Here is a 17,518-nt window from a genome sequence, read left to right on the forward strand (position 1 = left end):
CTCTCTCCGACACCTGGAAAAGGAAACAGATGCCACACATGTAGGATCAGTAAAGTAGAAATACACCCCAAAAAGTGTGGGTGAGGAATAGGCATCCGGTACACTGAAAGATCTGATCCTACATTGCAAAAAAATGGAGGAAGAGGGGAGGACTGCAGCACGGCCCTATACCAAAGCCCCTCTCCTGAGGTGAAGTATTCCTGGGGCAAATCCCTGTCCCCAGCTGGGTCATGGTGGCTGCGGGGTGAGGAGCGAGGCCACCCTCCCCAGAGCACCGGGAAACTCCACTGAGCGCTTTCCCCTACCTGCGGTATGTGGCATTATCACGCTCCTTTTCCGATACTCACAGCAGCAGTTCTAGTAGCAACACTATAATCAGAAGCCATGGCAGGCTTCGACTGTCACCGAGCTCTGCAAAAGAGCCTTCTGCCACTTTCTTCTCTCACAAGGGTGAAGATTAACTATTCCAGATAGATGTAGGTGCTTTACTATTTTTCTAATTTAAGTGCTCAAAATAATTTCCAGAACTATCTTTGAAAGTAAATAAAGAATATACATCTGTATTATTCTATGTATTCATACGCATATATTAATATTTTATATATACATGCAGTATTGCAAAATAAACTTCAAATTATCTAGCGCAATGCAATTCCATTCTAAGATTCTGATGAAAATGCTATCTTGCTGCTTTTCCTGGTCTAAAAAAAAAACCCTATTGAAAATGATGGCTTTATTATAAAAATTAAATGAACGTACAAAGGCTAATAAACAATATTATATTTGTAAACTTTTTTTGTTCAGTAGTTTCAAAAAAATTTGGCATTTCACATGAAGGCTCGTCTACTCTAGAAAGGAACTCAGGGGTGAATGCATCAGTTATACTGTTGCAGCTATAGCAGCAAAAAGTTTTCACAGCAAAAAAGATTTCCACATAGTAATCCTTAGTTCAATATATATATAAATTCCCTTTCAGCAGACATTCAACAACAAAAAAAACCCTTCGTGACAGAAATAATAATACAGATTCAAATTTAAAAGAACTATGCAAAAATTCCCTAACTACTTACCGCTGATTGACAAAAGGAGTGGAGAACTCTGCAAGCAGACGGAAGTTTCCAAAATAAGCCAACAGACCTTTGCTCTGGTTAGCAAAACAAAATAGACATACAAAAATCAACAATGTAGATGTGAAATCTTGATTAAAGTCTTCAAGTATACACAGAATGATACAACGTCTCAACTTCTTTATTAAAACTGATAGTAGGCGAGTTTGCCAGCTGTGGCCAACTTCCTTACAATTTCAAAATTTCCTTACAAAAGCTGCAATTGTCCTTCAGGTACCTCAAATCAGTAGTTTCTTATTTAAAATAAATCTCTAAAAGACATACAGTTAAGTGGCGATGGAAAGCTAGCTAGAGAAGACTGGCACAAGTAGTCATAGGTTGTAATTATAATGATATAATTACTGTCTAAAAGAATTACAGATGATTTCTCAATGTTTAAACAAGCCCAAAGGGAAACACTGTAAGCTAAAGAAAAATGTCCCCGCATTGTTTTAGGAACAAAGTGAAGATGAATTCCCAGCTCTTATTTGGCAGCAGCAAAGGTGCATAAAGCCCCTTCTTCTCTCCTCCCCACTGCAGGGGAAGCCCTTTGCACCAGCACTGTCGCGGTCCCTGCTGCGCCCTGCGGGTTGGAAGAAGAGCACATCTTCTCCGTGCCGGCATCCAGACAACTGCGTGGTACCTTTACATACACGTTGTGACTGAGCACTTTCCTCCGAGTGACAAAGTACAGCATATTCTCTGCCTTATCATCTGGTTGTGCTGGAAATAGTATCCCATTACACAATGGCTGGGTAAGCAGCAGTTTGCAGATGTAGAGATAAAAAGATATTTTTTTTAATTTCAGTAGGTCTCCTGAACGACCGACGGAGTGTGTGATCATTCCTCTTTCCCCCACCGAGCGTGCTAATACCCACTACTTCAGGCATTTCATGTCAGTTCGCGCTACACCAAACAGAAATTCTGTGTTCTTAATCGAATTCTCTCTCTTAATCAATCTCCAAGAGCAGTTTTTGAAACAAGATACTTATGAGTAACTTTCTCTGAAGATAAGAGAATGAGAGTAACACACAGACAGCCAAGGGCAGAGCTAGTTCCAAATAACAAGAACGGCTTTAAAGGGAGTTCGCACTAACACTACGCTTTCTATTTAGTCCAGAAACAACTCATTAATTTTCTGCATCAGGGATTAGCCTTGGTAGTGGTATTTTCATTTCTCTAACATTCAGCTCTAATTCACTTTCATCCGTGATAATATTAGTAGATCTAATTATCTTCAACCCAAAACAGAGTATTTACTTGTCAGTGTACTTCATCCCCTTTAAACCGTTACATGGGAAATCTGACAGTAATCTGGCACCTCGACACTTTCAATATTGTAAGCCTGGGATTCACACAGTAGGCAGGGAAAGAAATGTGGTAAATGAAGTAAATTGTATTTTGTAAGTTTTCTTTATTTACTGAATGAGCTTTTCAGAAGAAATTCAGGAGCATTATTCTGGAGGTCAGTGGGATTTCTACCAAGTCACATGGGCATCTTTGAGAAATTCCAGCAGCAGCAAAGAGTAACTAAGTTAGTCTTTATCCTAGAACAGTATTCTTCTCTTCCCCTTTTCCCTTCAATGGATGTATGCCACAGGTATTTATAGATATATACAGTTAATCGTCCATTGTTTCCCCACCAAAGTAACCTTAAACAAGATCAGCTTGTGTCACAACAAATTTTAGAAAAATAGAAATGGAAAAAGAAAAAAAACAAAACCACCCCAGAAAAAACACACCCAGCTGACTGCAGTACATTCACCAGAGTTAGGGATCACTGACCTACGGCCTTGCAAATACAATCACAAGCAGAACATAACCACTTGAAACCATTTCCTTCTAATTTTCGAACTAAATATTCAGACTTGTGGTTTTATTTGAAACTCTTTTCTATAATCATGTGAAAAGCCCCTCTGTCAAAGTCTCTCTACAGCAAAAACCAAGAAGAGCTTTAATTTCAGCAGCTAAGTAAGTTACACGTTTTTGCTGAAGGACTGTAACGTTGAAAAGGCACGCACTTACCACAAATGACTGATAAAACCATTTAGAAAGTAATGATGATTGAAAACATAAATATGCCTTTCACAAAGCTAACACACCAACCAGTGAAGAATTTTTTTAAGCATTAAGCAAATGAGATCTATAAAAGCATTGTCTTCAATCTCATCTGCTTGTTATGTTACTGGAAAATACAGCACTCACCAGTACAAAATAGTAAGCGTACAGAGCTGCCAAGTGATGTATTACAAAAAATTTGTCACCAATTGCCTTCCAGTAGTAAATAATAAGCAACAAATCTACAAGAGAAAAGAAATAATGATAAAGAACAATTTATTATACTACCATTGACCTCAGAATAGTGTTTCTCTAAGTTTTAGAGGTATAAATGCCAACATATGGCATCAGTAGAAACTCTCTGAATTAATTATTTCTGAAGAGAACATCTTATCCTAAAAACTTTACTGTAGTCAAAGCATTAAGCAACAGTATTCTTCCAACAGTTGCCATGAACTATTACTTTCCACATCAATGGAAGTACAGAAGCAATAGCTTTAGCTGAAATATTTTACAAGGAAAAAGTGGATCCAGAATGTCATAACATGACATCACACTTATGAACTCCAAAATTTGGAACAAGTGACCAAAAAAAAAAAGGGGGGTGGGGGGCTACAGGAGGCATAGCCAATATACAAATACATGCAATAAATGCAGGGATCTATTATGGGGAACTTCTGAATCAAAAAGTAGTTGTATTAGCAAACAGGGAACCATTTACCAAAAATATTTTGCAAGGGGCACTTGGAATGAGAAGCATGTTTGCTTATTTAATCACAATTTTCCAATTGCTGCAAAAGTGATATAGTGGACCTGAATTAATGTTATAAGGAAAGCTTTGACAGAAAAATTCTTTCTTGTCCCATGACGGTCTGAGATTTCAGAAGATTTTCTTTTCTATACTGGAACAAGCAATTTCTTCCACTACTTCCTCCAAATGAGTACTTTGGACTGGAATATTAGTGACCAAGGTTCCAAATCAAAACTTTACCCCTGTGCCTTTCGTATCTCCAGTGGGTGCCTTGATCTCTTTTATATTAGCTATCCTCAGGCAGGACTCTGTATCATCTGACACAGCCACTCCACTTCCTATTAATAATTAAGCATAAAACTATATAAGGAAGTGAGAGAGAATGAGTGGCCAGGTTCAGGTCTCTGTTCAAAGGCATTCATTAATTCATAATGAAAGTCTAATGCATAATTATTCAAAAATAGATACCAATGAATTTAAACATGGGAGCTGAAGTTGTTCTTATGGAAAAAACGGAGACTTAAATTAACCCACAGTTTAACTGGGTGTGCTGATCACCACGTTATCAATTCCACGGGGGTCAGAAATCTAGTCTGAGAGATAATCAAGTCCATGGCCCAGTCTCTGACCAGATACTCCATCCTAACACGAGAAGTTTTCCCTGAAAATACTCCAAGCCACAATAAGTTTTTGCTTTGATAAGTCAGCGCTATCCCCACACACCATAAAAGAAAGCTCCAAAGCATTTTGTAGCAAAATTCCCATGCCAGTTTTAGTTGACAGTAAATAATTAAGAACACAAAATATATGTAGGGGTAAATGCCATACCAAGAAAATAATTTAAAATTTCCATGTTTTATACATGACTAAATTTTGGCTTAAAGTGAGACTAAAAGGTGGGGGGCAGGATCCTATGGCATCATTTGCCTCAGCTTGTATTGAGGGTTACTAAAATTCTTCTGCCAGCATTCTGAGGTCACAAGAAGAAACATATGACAAAAGAGCTACAAGTTGTAGACACCCTGAAGGGAGTGAAGGGCACTGTTTTAACACCTTCTCAATTGCCCGAAGGACAAAACTGAGCTGGAATTGGTGGTTGTGTATCAAACCATCACAAAGCCACACAGTGGCATTTCCTCAGTGCTTGAGGAGATATCATTCCATCTTTCACATCTGCTGGCAAAATCCTGTGATTGCACCACAACCCACAACTCCATTAGCAATTTTAAAAGCCACAGTAGAAACTGTATTGTATGCACATATCACATCTCCAGCATAGTGGTTCAGTATAAAGATATAGGCATAGTGACTCAATATAAATATACAGGTTGTGTGTGTTATATACATGTTGCATAATTACCAGAAATGAGGTAGCCTGTGGTAATAGCAATATTCAGTTTCACAATTGAAGGGTCACCCCTGTAAACATACCAAAAATACACAGTTACAGCCTTTAGAACAAGGTAATTTGCAAAAGACATACACATATCAAACACATAATGTCCATCAGTCCATCAGGTCACCTTATTCTGGGCCCATCAGTAAAAGGTTACGAGATTTGGTTAAGAAAGGTCCTAGTCATGAAAATGCATTCCTTTTCCATCCAGATATAAAACATCTTCTAACTACCCTAAATCAGGATTACCCCCTGCCTTGGGGTAGAGACTGCCCCAGGAGCCTCGCCAGAGACTAGAACTGAAACCCAGCAAGTACTCTGAGCTGGCTTCTCTGGAAACGGAGGATAAAAGAGAACAGCCCAGGCAGCGTCTCTTAGCACTTTAACTGACACTCTGCGTCTCCATTTTTGTTCTTCTGCCAGTGTTAAAACTTTGTTAAGGATGACAAAAATATCTCGCTCAGCCAGTGCTTTTCATATTCGTAAGAAATGGATGTTTATAGGGATAAACAGAGTAGAAGGAGACATGAAAGGAATTATTTGCCAGTTCTTTGAAGCCAAGGAACCTTCGAGGAGGAAAGCTTTTCAGAGTAGTTTCACACCTTCTGTCCCTTCCCTTTTGGTGCCAAACATTCAGCAGGCAAAGCTCTTAGTAGCACACACACAACTCGGCTCCTCTAGGTTGTTCACCAAACCCAAACTTGTGAATACAGCTCAAGAAAGGGAAGCATCCACATTACAGCAACATTTTTTCTTTCCTCCACTGTCCTCTGTGCATTCCTACTTTGAGGAGTTTGGTAAGCAAATCTCTTTTCCTCGGCATAAAGATCATAATTTTTTTTTAACTAAGTTGTGCATCTAATCTAGATATGTTTTGTGCAAGTGTTAATTGAGCTTCAAGTGACAGGTCTACAGATTTATAAAGTGTGGACGGCTCAAGACAAGCTGTGAAAGCAATCTTTGTTGTAAACCTCTCGAGAAAAGAAGAACATAACTCTGCTTACAGCCATCTCCAATACAAAGTCCACCTCAGCTAGAAAGCAGTAAAATGCTATTTCTTAGCTATTATTTTTTAATCCTATTGGAATGAAGCAGTGGAAGAGATTTCCTGTATTATTACAATCTGTTCACTAAATTTTAAGGCTTTCTTAGCCTCTAAAACTAACTGCTTCCCTGAGTGAGAGGGTAGCTTACAGGAAAATAGGACTCACAAAACCAGAATTCTGCCATTAGGTGAGGAAAAACATTACCAGAAGAGCCTGGAGCTCACTCCATCTCTTAAGATTGGCCATCAAGGCTCTCTTAACTACAATTTGAGACAGGAACATTTTTCCATGGCTTCAAAACCTGTTTTCATCAGCCACATAGGTTGTGGGCCGAGTCCTTCTTTACGTGTAGCTCTTCTGAAAGTCACAGTGGACACAGAGCATAGACAGATGTGTTCTCACAACTTTAGCAGAAACTCTTTAAATAGTTACAGCCCTCCTGTTAGAGCTCCCAGCTGCGGCAGCAGCAACATCATAACCAAACTTGTAAGTGCTCCCAACACACTTCAGCACATCATCACCAAGATTGAGCCTGCGCTCAAGAACCTTCATACTCTTCTCCAGAGAAGGCGCAAAGGCCTGAGTATATGAAACTGATATTGGTTCCTTGATATTGGTAAACATGGCTTAAGTGGATGAGACAGGCAATGATTCACTTCCCTTCATTCTTTCCATGAGAATGGTCACCTTGCAACAAACCTTCTCTAGACTTTCTAAACCAACACTTCAACAACATGTATGGCTGCACTGCCCATCTGTCACCTCCCTTCAAGAAGAGTCCATGTTAGAATCCCAAGTTAGTATCAATTAATGGAAAACTTAGAATTTAGTCTAAAATCTTCTAGATTTCCTGATCTGTCTCCTTGAAGGGGAAGTGCAACGGAGCTTATGAGCCCTGATGTTTGCAGCCTAGTTTTGATGCAAGCAAGAGCCAGGAGTGACAAACAGGGAGTGACTTGAATAAGCAAAAGGGAAGAGCTCTCTCTTTTGTGATTGCTAAGGAGGTATGTGCGGCAAATGAATTACACACAAACATGCACAGGCAGATATAACAAACAAAAGTCCACATGACCGACTTCCTTCAAACTTCTTTGCAGATACTTCGCAGATACAGAGTCATAGTAGATAAAAATATAATGCTAATCAAACATCAGACTTCAAAAAGTGTGATGACTGTAAAGTGATCATATGAAAAAGCCTGCTCTTCTGTGAAGCTACAATTTAATCCACTTATTTACATCTTCTCCCTCTCCTTATCTGATCTTTACCACCTCCACATTTTCTACCGTGTTATTCTCACCACCTCAGAAACAATTTCTACATCGTCTATGTTAGCTAGTCTGTATTACATATAGAAAAAAAGGCAAAGTGTTATGAGAAGTCCTAGACCATCAAAAAAGGTGTATGTACACAATGCTGATGCTTCCCTGTAACTTACCAATGCTCCAGTCCTTATTATCCTTTGTTAGGATCTATTGTATCTAGTTTCAGGCATTACCTGACAGTAATACCACATCCTCTCTCCATTGAAGCCAAACCCTTAGCAGGAGTCCTGATCCCTTTCAGGACACATGAGTACCATCATTACCATGCATTTAAGCGTCACGTGGACCCAGAAGTTAGGCTGACATACACAGAGGCTCAGAACTTGTGAGTTTCCATTATAGATGCAGAAGTCTTTAAATTCCACTGAAAAGAACTGATTGGATACTGTCATACAGTCAATGACTACACAAAGATGTAGGGAATAACTAGAGGGAAAGACCACCTGTATCAAAACCTTCCCAGTACTCTAAAATTGGAGCATCTGTCTAATGTTTTCAGGCTACCTGGGCTAGAAGAGTGCAAGAAAGCTGCGTGAAGGATTCCTGCACATTTACTTACAAACTACTGAAACTAGACTCACAAATGTTTCTTGTATTGTTAATAAGAGACTCCTACAGAAAGGCTTATGCATCCTTCGTATCTATAAATGACCAAGTCCCACTCTTATGCCTGCATTTCAAAAGGGCATTAGATTTCCAGACTGAGCAGCCTTGCAACAGTCCATCTGGCATTCCCCGTATAATTTGGTTTTTTCCTCTTCAGTCTTATTCAGTTAAAATCAAGGCTATGTGGATTCAGCTATGAATCAATGTAAAAATGATAAGCAACTTAAGACTTAATGTACAGGTGAGCCATAAAACAGACTGGAGAAAAAAAAAAAAAAAGGTTAAAGTGCTACACAGTCAGTTAAGGCTTTAATTACTGTGTACCGGGAACCAATATGACGTATGGGGGAATGCACAGACTAATGCTAGCCATCTCATTTTTAAGAGTAATGTAAAAGTCAGCCTTAGAAGAAGAATGTACATCTGCAAATTCCGAGGAAACCACCCTGTGATTCCAGCTTCACTGGCAGAAGAAAGCCTAACACAAAGTTGTATTTTACTCGCAGGCTGCATACAAGTACTTGTAAAGCCATGGGCAATATTATGTTCGGTCTTCCTTTGCAACTAATCACTTGCACGAACACGAATTCAAATCATTGCAACTGCTTTAAACACATTAAGTGATACTTCACACATTTTAAAATTATTAGTTTAATAACTAAAAATACTGATTTCCACATCTAGAGTATGTTCTGTGCACTTTTAATTGACAAATTCCTGAAACCACTAAGATAACTTTTACCAAGAAACAATTTACAGAAATACTGCCGTGAAATGAACCTGAAGCTTTGATTTAAAACACACAGATTAGATATACTTCCGCTAGATTTTTAAAAATATCCATAAAATTTTCCTTTCTCTGCCAAATGTAAATAAAACCACTGATAGCAATCATTGTAAACATATCCAAACAGAAGGAACTATTTAGAAGCAATAGTAGAAACACAGAAAAAAAATTCTCCCAAAGGCAGATGGATTTTGTCTTTTAAGATTTAATGTTTTTACATAATCTAGGATGCTAAGGCTCCATAAGCAAGATTAAGTTTTCAATGCAGTATACCAAAATATCTAACATAACTTTTCTCAAACTTACTAAGAACAAAAAAGTGGTTCAATTTCTGCTTAATTTGAATTTTTCCTGGAATTATACCAGGAAAATTTAGTAACTGTGAAGACTCAATTTATTTATCATCGCCAAGACGCTATGATTTCTGCCATTCATGACTTCTTTTGAACTGTTTAGAACAAGGTCTACTCAAACAAACCACGATAAAAGCTTCTATCTGATAAAGCTTACCACAACACACAGCGAAGAGTTATAAGAACGTGCTGCTTTTCAACGTGGTTAACAGATCTCCTAAATATTCAGACTGTATTTGGTCTCTCTAAAGGTACCAGAATGCAATGAAAAAAATCCAAAACAGCCAACAATTTAATCATATATCACTACATACAGAAGAGGCCAATGTTGCCTAAATTTGTGCTATGAATTAGTGTTACATTTATTAAAGCCACATAACAAGTCAGCGGCAGGGCGCTTCAAGCACCCAATCCAGTCCACGCTGCACTGTCATTAATTTACAGTATCAAAAGAGCAGAACAAGCATCAGATGTTAAATTTATCTAAGTTTAAACTGACTCACAGTGTGGTCCTTTGACAAGGTTAAAAACAACAGTCTATGACAGAAATATGAAATTAAACTTAAAGTAGTCAGGTAGTCTTCAGGAAAAATATGGCCGTCTCCTTCTATAGGGAAGGAGTTCCAGAGGACAACAAGTGAAATGGCAAAACACCACCAGCAATCTATAATTAACTTGACTAAAAGGCATCTTGTTCCTCCTCCCTCAAAAAAGTGTGAAACAAAACAATATAACTAGAAATCAAGAAAAGAAAAACTGAATATAGAATATTTTGTTAACTAGAGAAAATATTAAAGTCCATTTATTAACTATTCCTATTGCTTGTGAAGACAGCACTTGAAATTTTCATACTTTTTTTAAAACAAAGATTGATAGAAGCCTTTTGGGAGGCGGAAAAATAAACAATTTATCAATTTAGACATATATATTTCACAGATACAATAGGCCCCTCCAGCCTTTTTTTCCTCCCCCCGCCCCGCCCTCCAGACCTGCAACAGCATTTCAATTTCACTTTAGAACGATTATACTAAATAGCATAGTTTCAGTCATGCCGACTTCCAGTAACACTCTTGGTTCTATGCTTTAGTAATTTAATATGCTATTTCAAATCAATTGCTTGTATTTTATCTATTCCACTTCACAGAGACACAATGCGCTAAGACATTAATGCTGACAGAATAATTTGGAATTATCTAACAGTACAGACATAAAAACGGACACATTGCGACTGCATATTTTAATGGGAAATGAAACAACCACTTCAGTAATTAATACACTGCAGGACTATTTTTTTCCTTCTCAATTATGTTACTTTATGGTATAAACACAACAGATATGTAACATGCCTTACCAGAGACGGTCAGCATTAACAGCGTCATCATACAACAAAATATATAGGCAAAACCCACCAACCACCAAGGCGTGGAATGTGGACACTGTCCTGAAAAAGAGATCACAGTCACAAGGAGGTACCGCCATTCACAACTTTATACACCGCGCTTGAGGTAGGATGTTTCCAAAGGCTTCCGCAACTGCATCCAGACACCTCTGTGGAAGACGACCCTCTCTTCTTCACGCTACGTCCAACCACTTCGACAACGACAGGTGGGAAAAACAGTCAAAAAGGAGGAATCTCTTAGATTGGGGCGGGGAGGGGTTTAAATAGAAAGTAGGGTCTTAAAGTAACGGAGATCTACATTTTCCTCCAATTATCCCATATGTTAATGAATCTTTAAAGACAATACGACATCCGGTTCTCTAATAAATACTTACTGAATTGTCCCACTTGCTGGAAAAGCTATATGCATTTCATACTCAGATTGGCCCATGAGTCCTGCAGCAGCAGGTTTCTCCTTTCAGGCACCGAGTTAATGGATGACCCGTAATAAATCTGCCAGGTTCAGGTTTTGGAAAGAGGGGCATTAAATGAAAAATCCTATAAAGGAAAGTTTCAGAAAGTAGTAGATTCTGGTTTTCAAAGAGAATACTTGCGTAACAAAAGGTCGTAGCTGAGTATCTGAGGTATAACATATAGTTATATAACTATATATACAAGTATATATATAACATAGTTCATATGAACTAGCAGTTCGCAGCTTTACTTAATTTTATACTCCTCTTGTCCTATATAAAGTCACAGTAATCAGAGTTGCCGTGTCCATACTTGGGTACTAAACACTTTTTTTTTTTCTCCCCCAAAGACACCAGTCTCAAGTACACCGGCTGCATGCACACTGTAGATAAACTCTGCATGTTAACAAGCGCCTAAAAAGAATTACTTATTTACAGAGGCCCGGACAGGGTTTCTGCCAGCACGCAGGCCAGGGCCATTCCTGCCCTTCTGAGTTCACACGTATTCTTGGAAGGTAGAACAATGCAATGGGCACGGGTCCAAAATGTGTAACCTTGTTCCTCTAGCCATGGGTTTACCACCACTACAAACTGCACCCAATACTGTGCAGCTACCGCCTGCTTTCCCACTTTTTAAGTGCGACTAGGAAGAAAAAAAATTGTGTGCCAAAATAACTCTACTGAATCATGGATAGCATTTGAAAGATGAGAACCCTAAGTTAGATGCTTAGGTCTACGATCACCTAAGATCTTAGGTGATCAGAAACACCTTTGCGCCATATTCACAGCACGAACAATATGCACACAAATGTATAGATGCTGTTAGCTATTAGTCTTGTCTTTGTACATATTGAATACCTGTATTTGGAAGTTATTAATATTTTAAATGTGCGTAAGTCACTCTCGGGAGCCTGAACTCTACCATGCAAGATTTGAAGAAAACATCTTACTTCCTTTGCAAAATCTTCCACAGGAAGAGTAGGTTATAATCCCTAGCCTGTTTCCAGAAGTTATATTATTGTCTATCGGCATTAGAAGATTCTGTGACTTTTCATAAAAGTAGTCTCTATTTACAATTTGTTTAAAGAGTCTCATCATGCTATTTTCAGCAGCTTTTTCAATAGTGTTCCTAAAAATGAATGGAGATTAATATAAAGAGCCAAATGTAACAAGCTGGATAAGAACATTTACTAACCATTATAGCACAGGCTGCTTCCCCCCCCCCTTTTTTTTTTAAACAAAGAAAGAAAATTTAGTTATCAGAATTTTAATGATAATTAATGGTTTAATTAAAATGTCTACTCTTGCAACAGAATTAATAGAGAGCTAGGAACTTTGCTTCCTTTTTAAGACAAAGCATGGCACGTAAGATTAGTGTTTGAGAAATACCTGGGATTTTTGAACTTTAGGAGAGGATAATGCTGAAAGAAGTAAAATTTGTCCTAGAATATAGCTCATTAGTTTACAGTTGCAGTTTGTCTCAGGAGTGGCTGTTTATCCAAACCTTAGTGTTCAGAATACAAGCAATACACAAGCACAGCACTTGAAGGGGGAGAAAAAAAAAAAAGAAGAAAGAAAAAAAAGCGGATTTCCTCCTTAACTCTGGACTTTGAACTTTCTCCATAGAAGAGGGGACAGAAGAAGGAAAGTAGTGCAACACTCCATTTTAATATGGAATCTAGGTCAAGTTATCAAGCTCAGTACATTTCCTTGAAATTATTACTGTCAAAGCTTGCATCCTTTAACTCCTCAGTAAACTGCAAAGAAAAAAGTTGCACTGATAAGTTGCGTACTTGTTCCTTTATTATTGAATATATATATATATTTTTCACAACTGCTTAATAGCAGTACAAACGTATTGTAGAAGAGGTGACAGGAATTTATGCACAACAAATTAAGAGTTACACTACAACTGTGTCAAAGTATAGTTTTTAACTCAATTTGAGCATCTGCGTACTTAAGATTCCAAAAGCAGTTACTTTATTGGTTCTTAAGTCTTGGAAGGTCAGAATGAACAAATTGACAGTATGGAAAACAGTCCAGAGCTGCAGCTCAAATGCTTGATTACAAAACCCTCCAAACTATATGTATTTTCAATGCTACAGCTCATTTCAGGCAGATTCCCTTTTCCAGACCCAGCTGAGCTGATAAAAATGCATAACCATCCTCTGTGCCAGTTTCCTTCAGGACTGCCAACAGAACCATTTGTGTGAGCACCCCCTACACCAGTTCAATATAGGACAAAATAACAAACATCCACTTTTAAATCAGTTAAGTTAACCCAACTCATTTTTCTGGAAGATAGTAACTTTCTCTACCTGCACAGCTACCTGCAGAGTACATATACGTCCATCTACATTCTCCGAACATATAAGATACCCTTTGGGGTGTTTCTTCATTTTGGTGAAACACTGGAGCAATGAGGCAGTTTGACAGAACACTGTGTTTGGTCAGCAGAGTTAACAGTCAATCCTTCGTAGAAACACAAGCACAGTTAGCCTTTCTCTCACTTCATGCCCTCCTCAGGTATACCATCAACAACCTGTTGATGAACCACGCTTTCTGTTTCATGCCTTCTAACTCCAGAACTGAATGTAGCACTGGACCACGATTCATGTGTGTGCCAACATCTACATCCTGCTATCAGCCCCGAGAAAAAACATGGAAAGAAGTAAAAAAGGACACAGCCTGGGGTGCTGTATCAACTTGAGCAGTTAAACACCTTACTACAAAGTAGTCCAGAGATTACAAAGCAGCTTATTTCCAGCACATTTGTGATGTGTGAAACAATTCATATGTTATTATGCAAAGCGCTACAACCTAGCATAGTGCTACCAGGCATGGGGTAAGTTCTCAGAAAGCCTATTATGCAATTCAAGGGTCACTTGATGTGGCTTAAAGACAAATGTTCCGCTCCAACGTGATAACAGTTTAGTTTACTTTCCCTGTCTGCCTCTATCGTCGATGGTAACAGAGAGATAAACCTAAGTTGCACTGATGTCACGAACTGGCATCCTACAAAGTTGTTCCGGCAGACAGGCAATTATTCAAAGATCGAACTGAAATAAAGATGGTGCCTTTACGAACACCGCAGGTGGACATTTGCCAAATGGAAAGGCAAGACTATTTGAGTTGCTAATGCTGCCTAGAACAATGGAAACAACTTTAAAAGTATCCACCTGATATTGCCTTTAAACAGCACCGAGGAGGAACAGTGATACGACTAATGCATTTTGAGTGCAGTGACAGCCATACAGTACACATTTTTGAGCTTCAAATTTGAGAAACACCTGAAAAATATTTTAAAGTTGTAATAGGCTACTGAAGCATAAAGTTATACTGTATCAATTCATTTCAACCGGAGAAGCTTGTGTACTACATATACCCTTTCAGAGTAGTATATTGCAAATAAAACCTCAGTGATCATCCCGTTTGCAATTACTACCCTGTACTTCCTTTATGGCTTAAAAGAGAGGAAAGCGCCCAGGAAAGATTCACAGGGTTGAACAAGTTTCTAACAGCGCTCTGTCTGAGGAGACAAGTGTAATGCAGGTGGATCCATCCCAGGGACGGAACTGCAGAAACACAAAGGGAGCGAGGAAGGTTTTTAGATTGAGTTTCCACAACTCCCTCCTGAATGTGTACCCTGCGTCTGTCATAGCTTCCCCCTCCTCTTCTTGCAGGCTCCTTCCCCACCAACACACAGGTGTACCTGTCCAATCCTGCCTCACGCCAATACTACACCAAAGATTCATCGAATTTCTTGGAAAACCATAACTTATATAAAACAGGTTGTAGCGTAGTAGCAGTGGGAGAACAGAGAGCAATTTGCTTTGCACCCAAAAGCATGACCAGAGATACACTAGCATTTAGATCATGGAATAAATTGCAAGTTTTGATTTTCATGTATGTTTGGGGGAAGGGAATTTTGTACCTCTTCTCTTTACTAGAAGCGTCACAGAGAAGCCATTTAAAATTAATCCACCTCAGCTCATTAGCTCTCACCAGTCGCTGTTTTCTTTTTTTACCGACTTTCACTTGGGCATCACTGTCTAACAAAGCGTTTAAAGAACAAGTGTTTGTAACGCTGTGTGTTCAAGAAGGGGCCTCAGCATTTTATATTCAGAATTTGTCAAGCACCTAGAGCCATCCCTCTAATCTTTACAGATGTTTAACTAGTAACATTTTCTGCAGTTTTAGATATACGCACACAGGTGGTTCAGATGTTGACGATTTCGGGTAGGTCATTAGCTGTAGTTTGTTTTGAACACTCTACCTTGAATTCCATTCGATCTTCCTTTTTTGGCCGAGATTGTTAAAACCGGGCGTTATTCGTGTTGACACCCAAGAACTTAAAACGTGGAACAGGAGCTGAAATACAGTAAAACTGGCAACAGCAATGCCAATAGTCAGGTTGCTGAAGGAAGCCATTGTTCTTCAGCCTGTGAAGAGAAGCAAAAGGTAATTTTAGTCCATTCTCCATTTAACTATTTTAAGCAGCCACAGAAAATGTTTTTGACAGCTAACTTATCAACAGAAATACTATTCACTAAAAGTTTCATCCTGTTCAACATTTCTACTGAAGCCTTAATAGTATAAAAGTATCCCCAAACTTTTATATGTTAAAAGTTGCATTTTGGTTTGGGGTTTTTTTTAACATTTGCATACCATACACTTTCGTTGCCTAAAGTCGCATGTATTTTATCTAGGCAGAAAGGGCAGGGAGGGCCACTGACCAGTGCAACCGCCAGCTCAGAAGTCTCCGCTCCTGTCCCAAGAAGCTCCGAAGTTAAAACTCGTCTCATTCTTACCAGATTGGCTGCTGCCGACGGGATTTTAAAAAGCAACAGTGAAATCAGGTAAGCGTAGTAGAGAGATTTTCAGGTCAGCCTCGGGAAGTAATAGCCTCACTGCAGTTTTATGTTTGTATACTTTACAGAGACAGTAGTTCTCAATTTGCACTTCGTTCACAGTAGAGGGCTTCTCTTTGTGATAGCGCATAGGCTATCATATTTGAGCTTTTTTTCTTCCTCACGTGAAAGTCTAAACTTCGCACCATTTCCGAGCACACCAAAAAGCTTCCTATCATCAGAGCTAATCCACTTTTCAGATGCTGGATGTTTAGCTATTTCATGAGGTCTAAATAAATAGCTAAACAATTCCAAACATAAATGTCAGTCTCTAAACGCTTCAGTCATTTCTCCCGAGTTGCCAGTATTTTGCAAGACACGATGATATTTTCCCAGAAGCCACAAACTTCTGACATACATCTCCGGTTTGATGGTGTCGTGAAGTGTTTTATATTCCAAGACTGGCAAAGGTTACAAACTCATAAAAAGTCAGTTTGTATTAAGTTGAACAGAAAGGGGAAAAAAAGCCAAATGGCTTCATTTAAAATATTTAAATAATTATTTTAGTAGCCATTTAAATAACTGCTGTCACTTATTTTAGTTTTACTGAAAAAAATACCTAAAAATAAAATGAAGACTTGGAGGCTAGCATAATTTGATGTTACTACAACAACCTCATGGTCAGCAAAAGCTGATACAATTATACAACACACTTATGTCCACCTTTAGTTCACATGCATTATAGAACGAGGGAACATGCCTTGGATTTTTGAAATTGTATCTGCATTGCAGATGGAAAGAAACTTGAACTTCAGGGGGAAAAAAAAAAAAAACAGAAAGAAAAGTCCACCAGTTAAAATAACAACTTTTAAAAAAATTAAGTACAATATTCTCACTTGGTGGTGTAAATGGTGAGTATATTGAAACACGGGTAGCGTTTAAACTTAGAACTTTAACAAAATGCGTATTACATATAGATCAGGAAAAAAATACTTTTGTCTTCAAAGATTTAGAAGCAGAAGGTTCAATGATCTCAAACTTTCTTCATTCCTCTGCTTTATTTGCCTTTTTTTTTTCCCCAGAATTGAAGAGTAAAAAAAGAAAGTGAATTATCTGAAAACTTTCTCTGACTAGTACCCACAGTAAAAGCTACAGCGACATAAGCAGAATGCAGGACAAATAACAGCAGACTTGCTGAGTGAAACCTGCATCCATATCACATGGATTTCAAGTGTTTACTTCAGAGCAGCTTAAATCCTGTCCTAGGGACTCCGCAGCTGTTAGATCGTATTTGATGTGCTCTTCGGGCCTATCTTCCTGCTCAGTTTAACCCAAAAGGAATCCTAAAAAGGAGTTTGCATGCTCTGGGACAGCTATGCAACACAAACC

General features: G+C 38.5%; 1 protein-coding gene across 1 annotated transcript in view; it reads right to left on the bottom strand.

Annotated features, from left to right (window-relative positions):
- Positions 1-17,518, bottom strand: part of TMEM56 (transmembrane protein 56) — a 24,692-nt gene that overhangs the window by 4,872 nt on the left and 2,302 nt on the right. Inside the window, exons 2-6 of the mRNA XM_009333765.1 lie at positions 15,556-15,721; positions 10,780-10,869; positions 5,276-5,334; positions 3,312-3,406; positions 1,071-1,144 (exon numbers count right to left, since the gene is read on the bottom strand). Of these exons, the coding sequence (XP_009332040.1) occupies positions 1,071-1,144; positions 3,312-3,406; positions 5,276-5,334; positions 10,780-10,869; positions 15,556-15,710 (473 nt within the window). The 5' untranslated portion in view covers positions 15,711-15,721. The remainder of the gene's footprint in view (positions 1-1,070; positions 1,145-3,311; positions 3,407-5,275; positions 5,335-10,779; positions 10,870-15,555; positions 15,722-17,518) is intronic.

This window comes from Pygoscelis adeliae, unplaced genomic scaffold, assembly GCF_000699105.1.
Source record: "Pygoscelis adeliae isolate BGI_AS28 unplaced genomic scaffold, ASM69910v1 Scaffold10, whole genome shotgun sequence".
NCBI classification, from domain to species: domain Eukaryota; kingdom Metazoa; phylum Chordata; class Aves; order Sphenisciformes; family Spheniscidae; genus Pygoscelis; species Pygoscelis adeliae.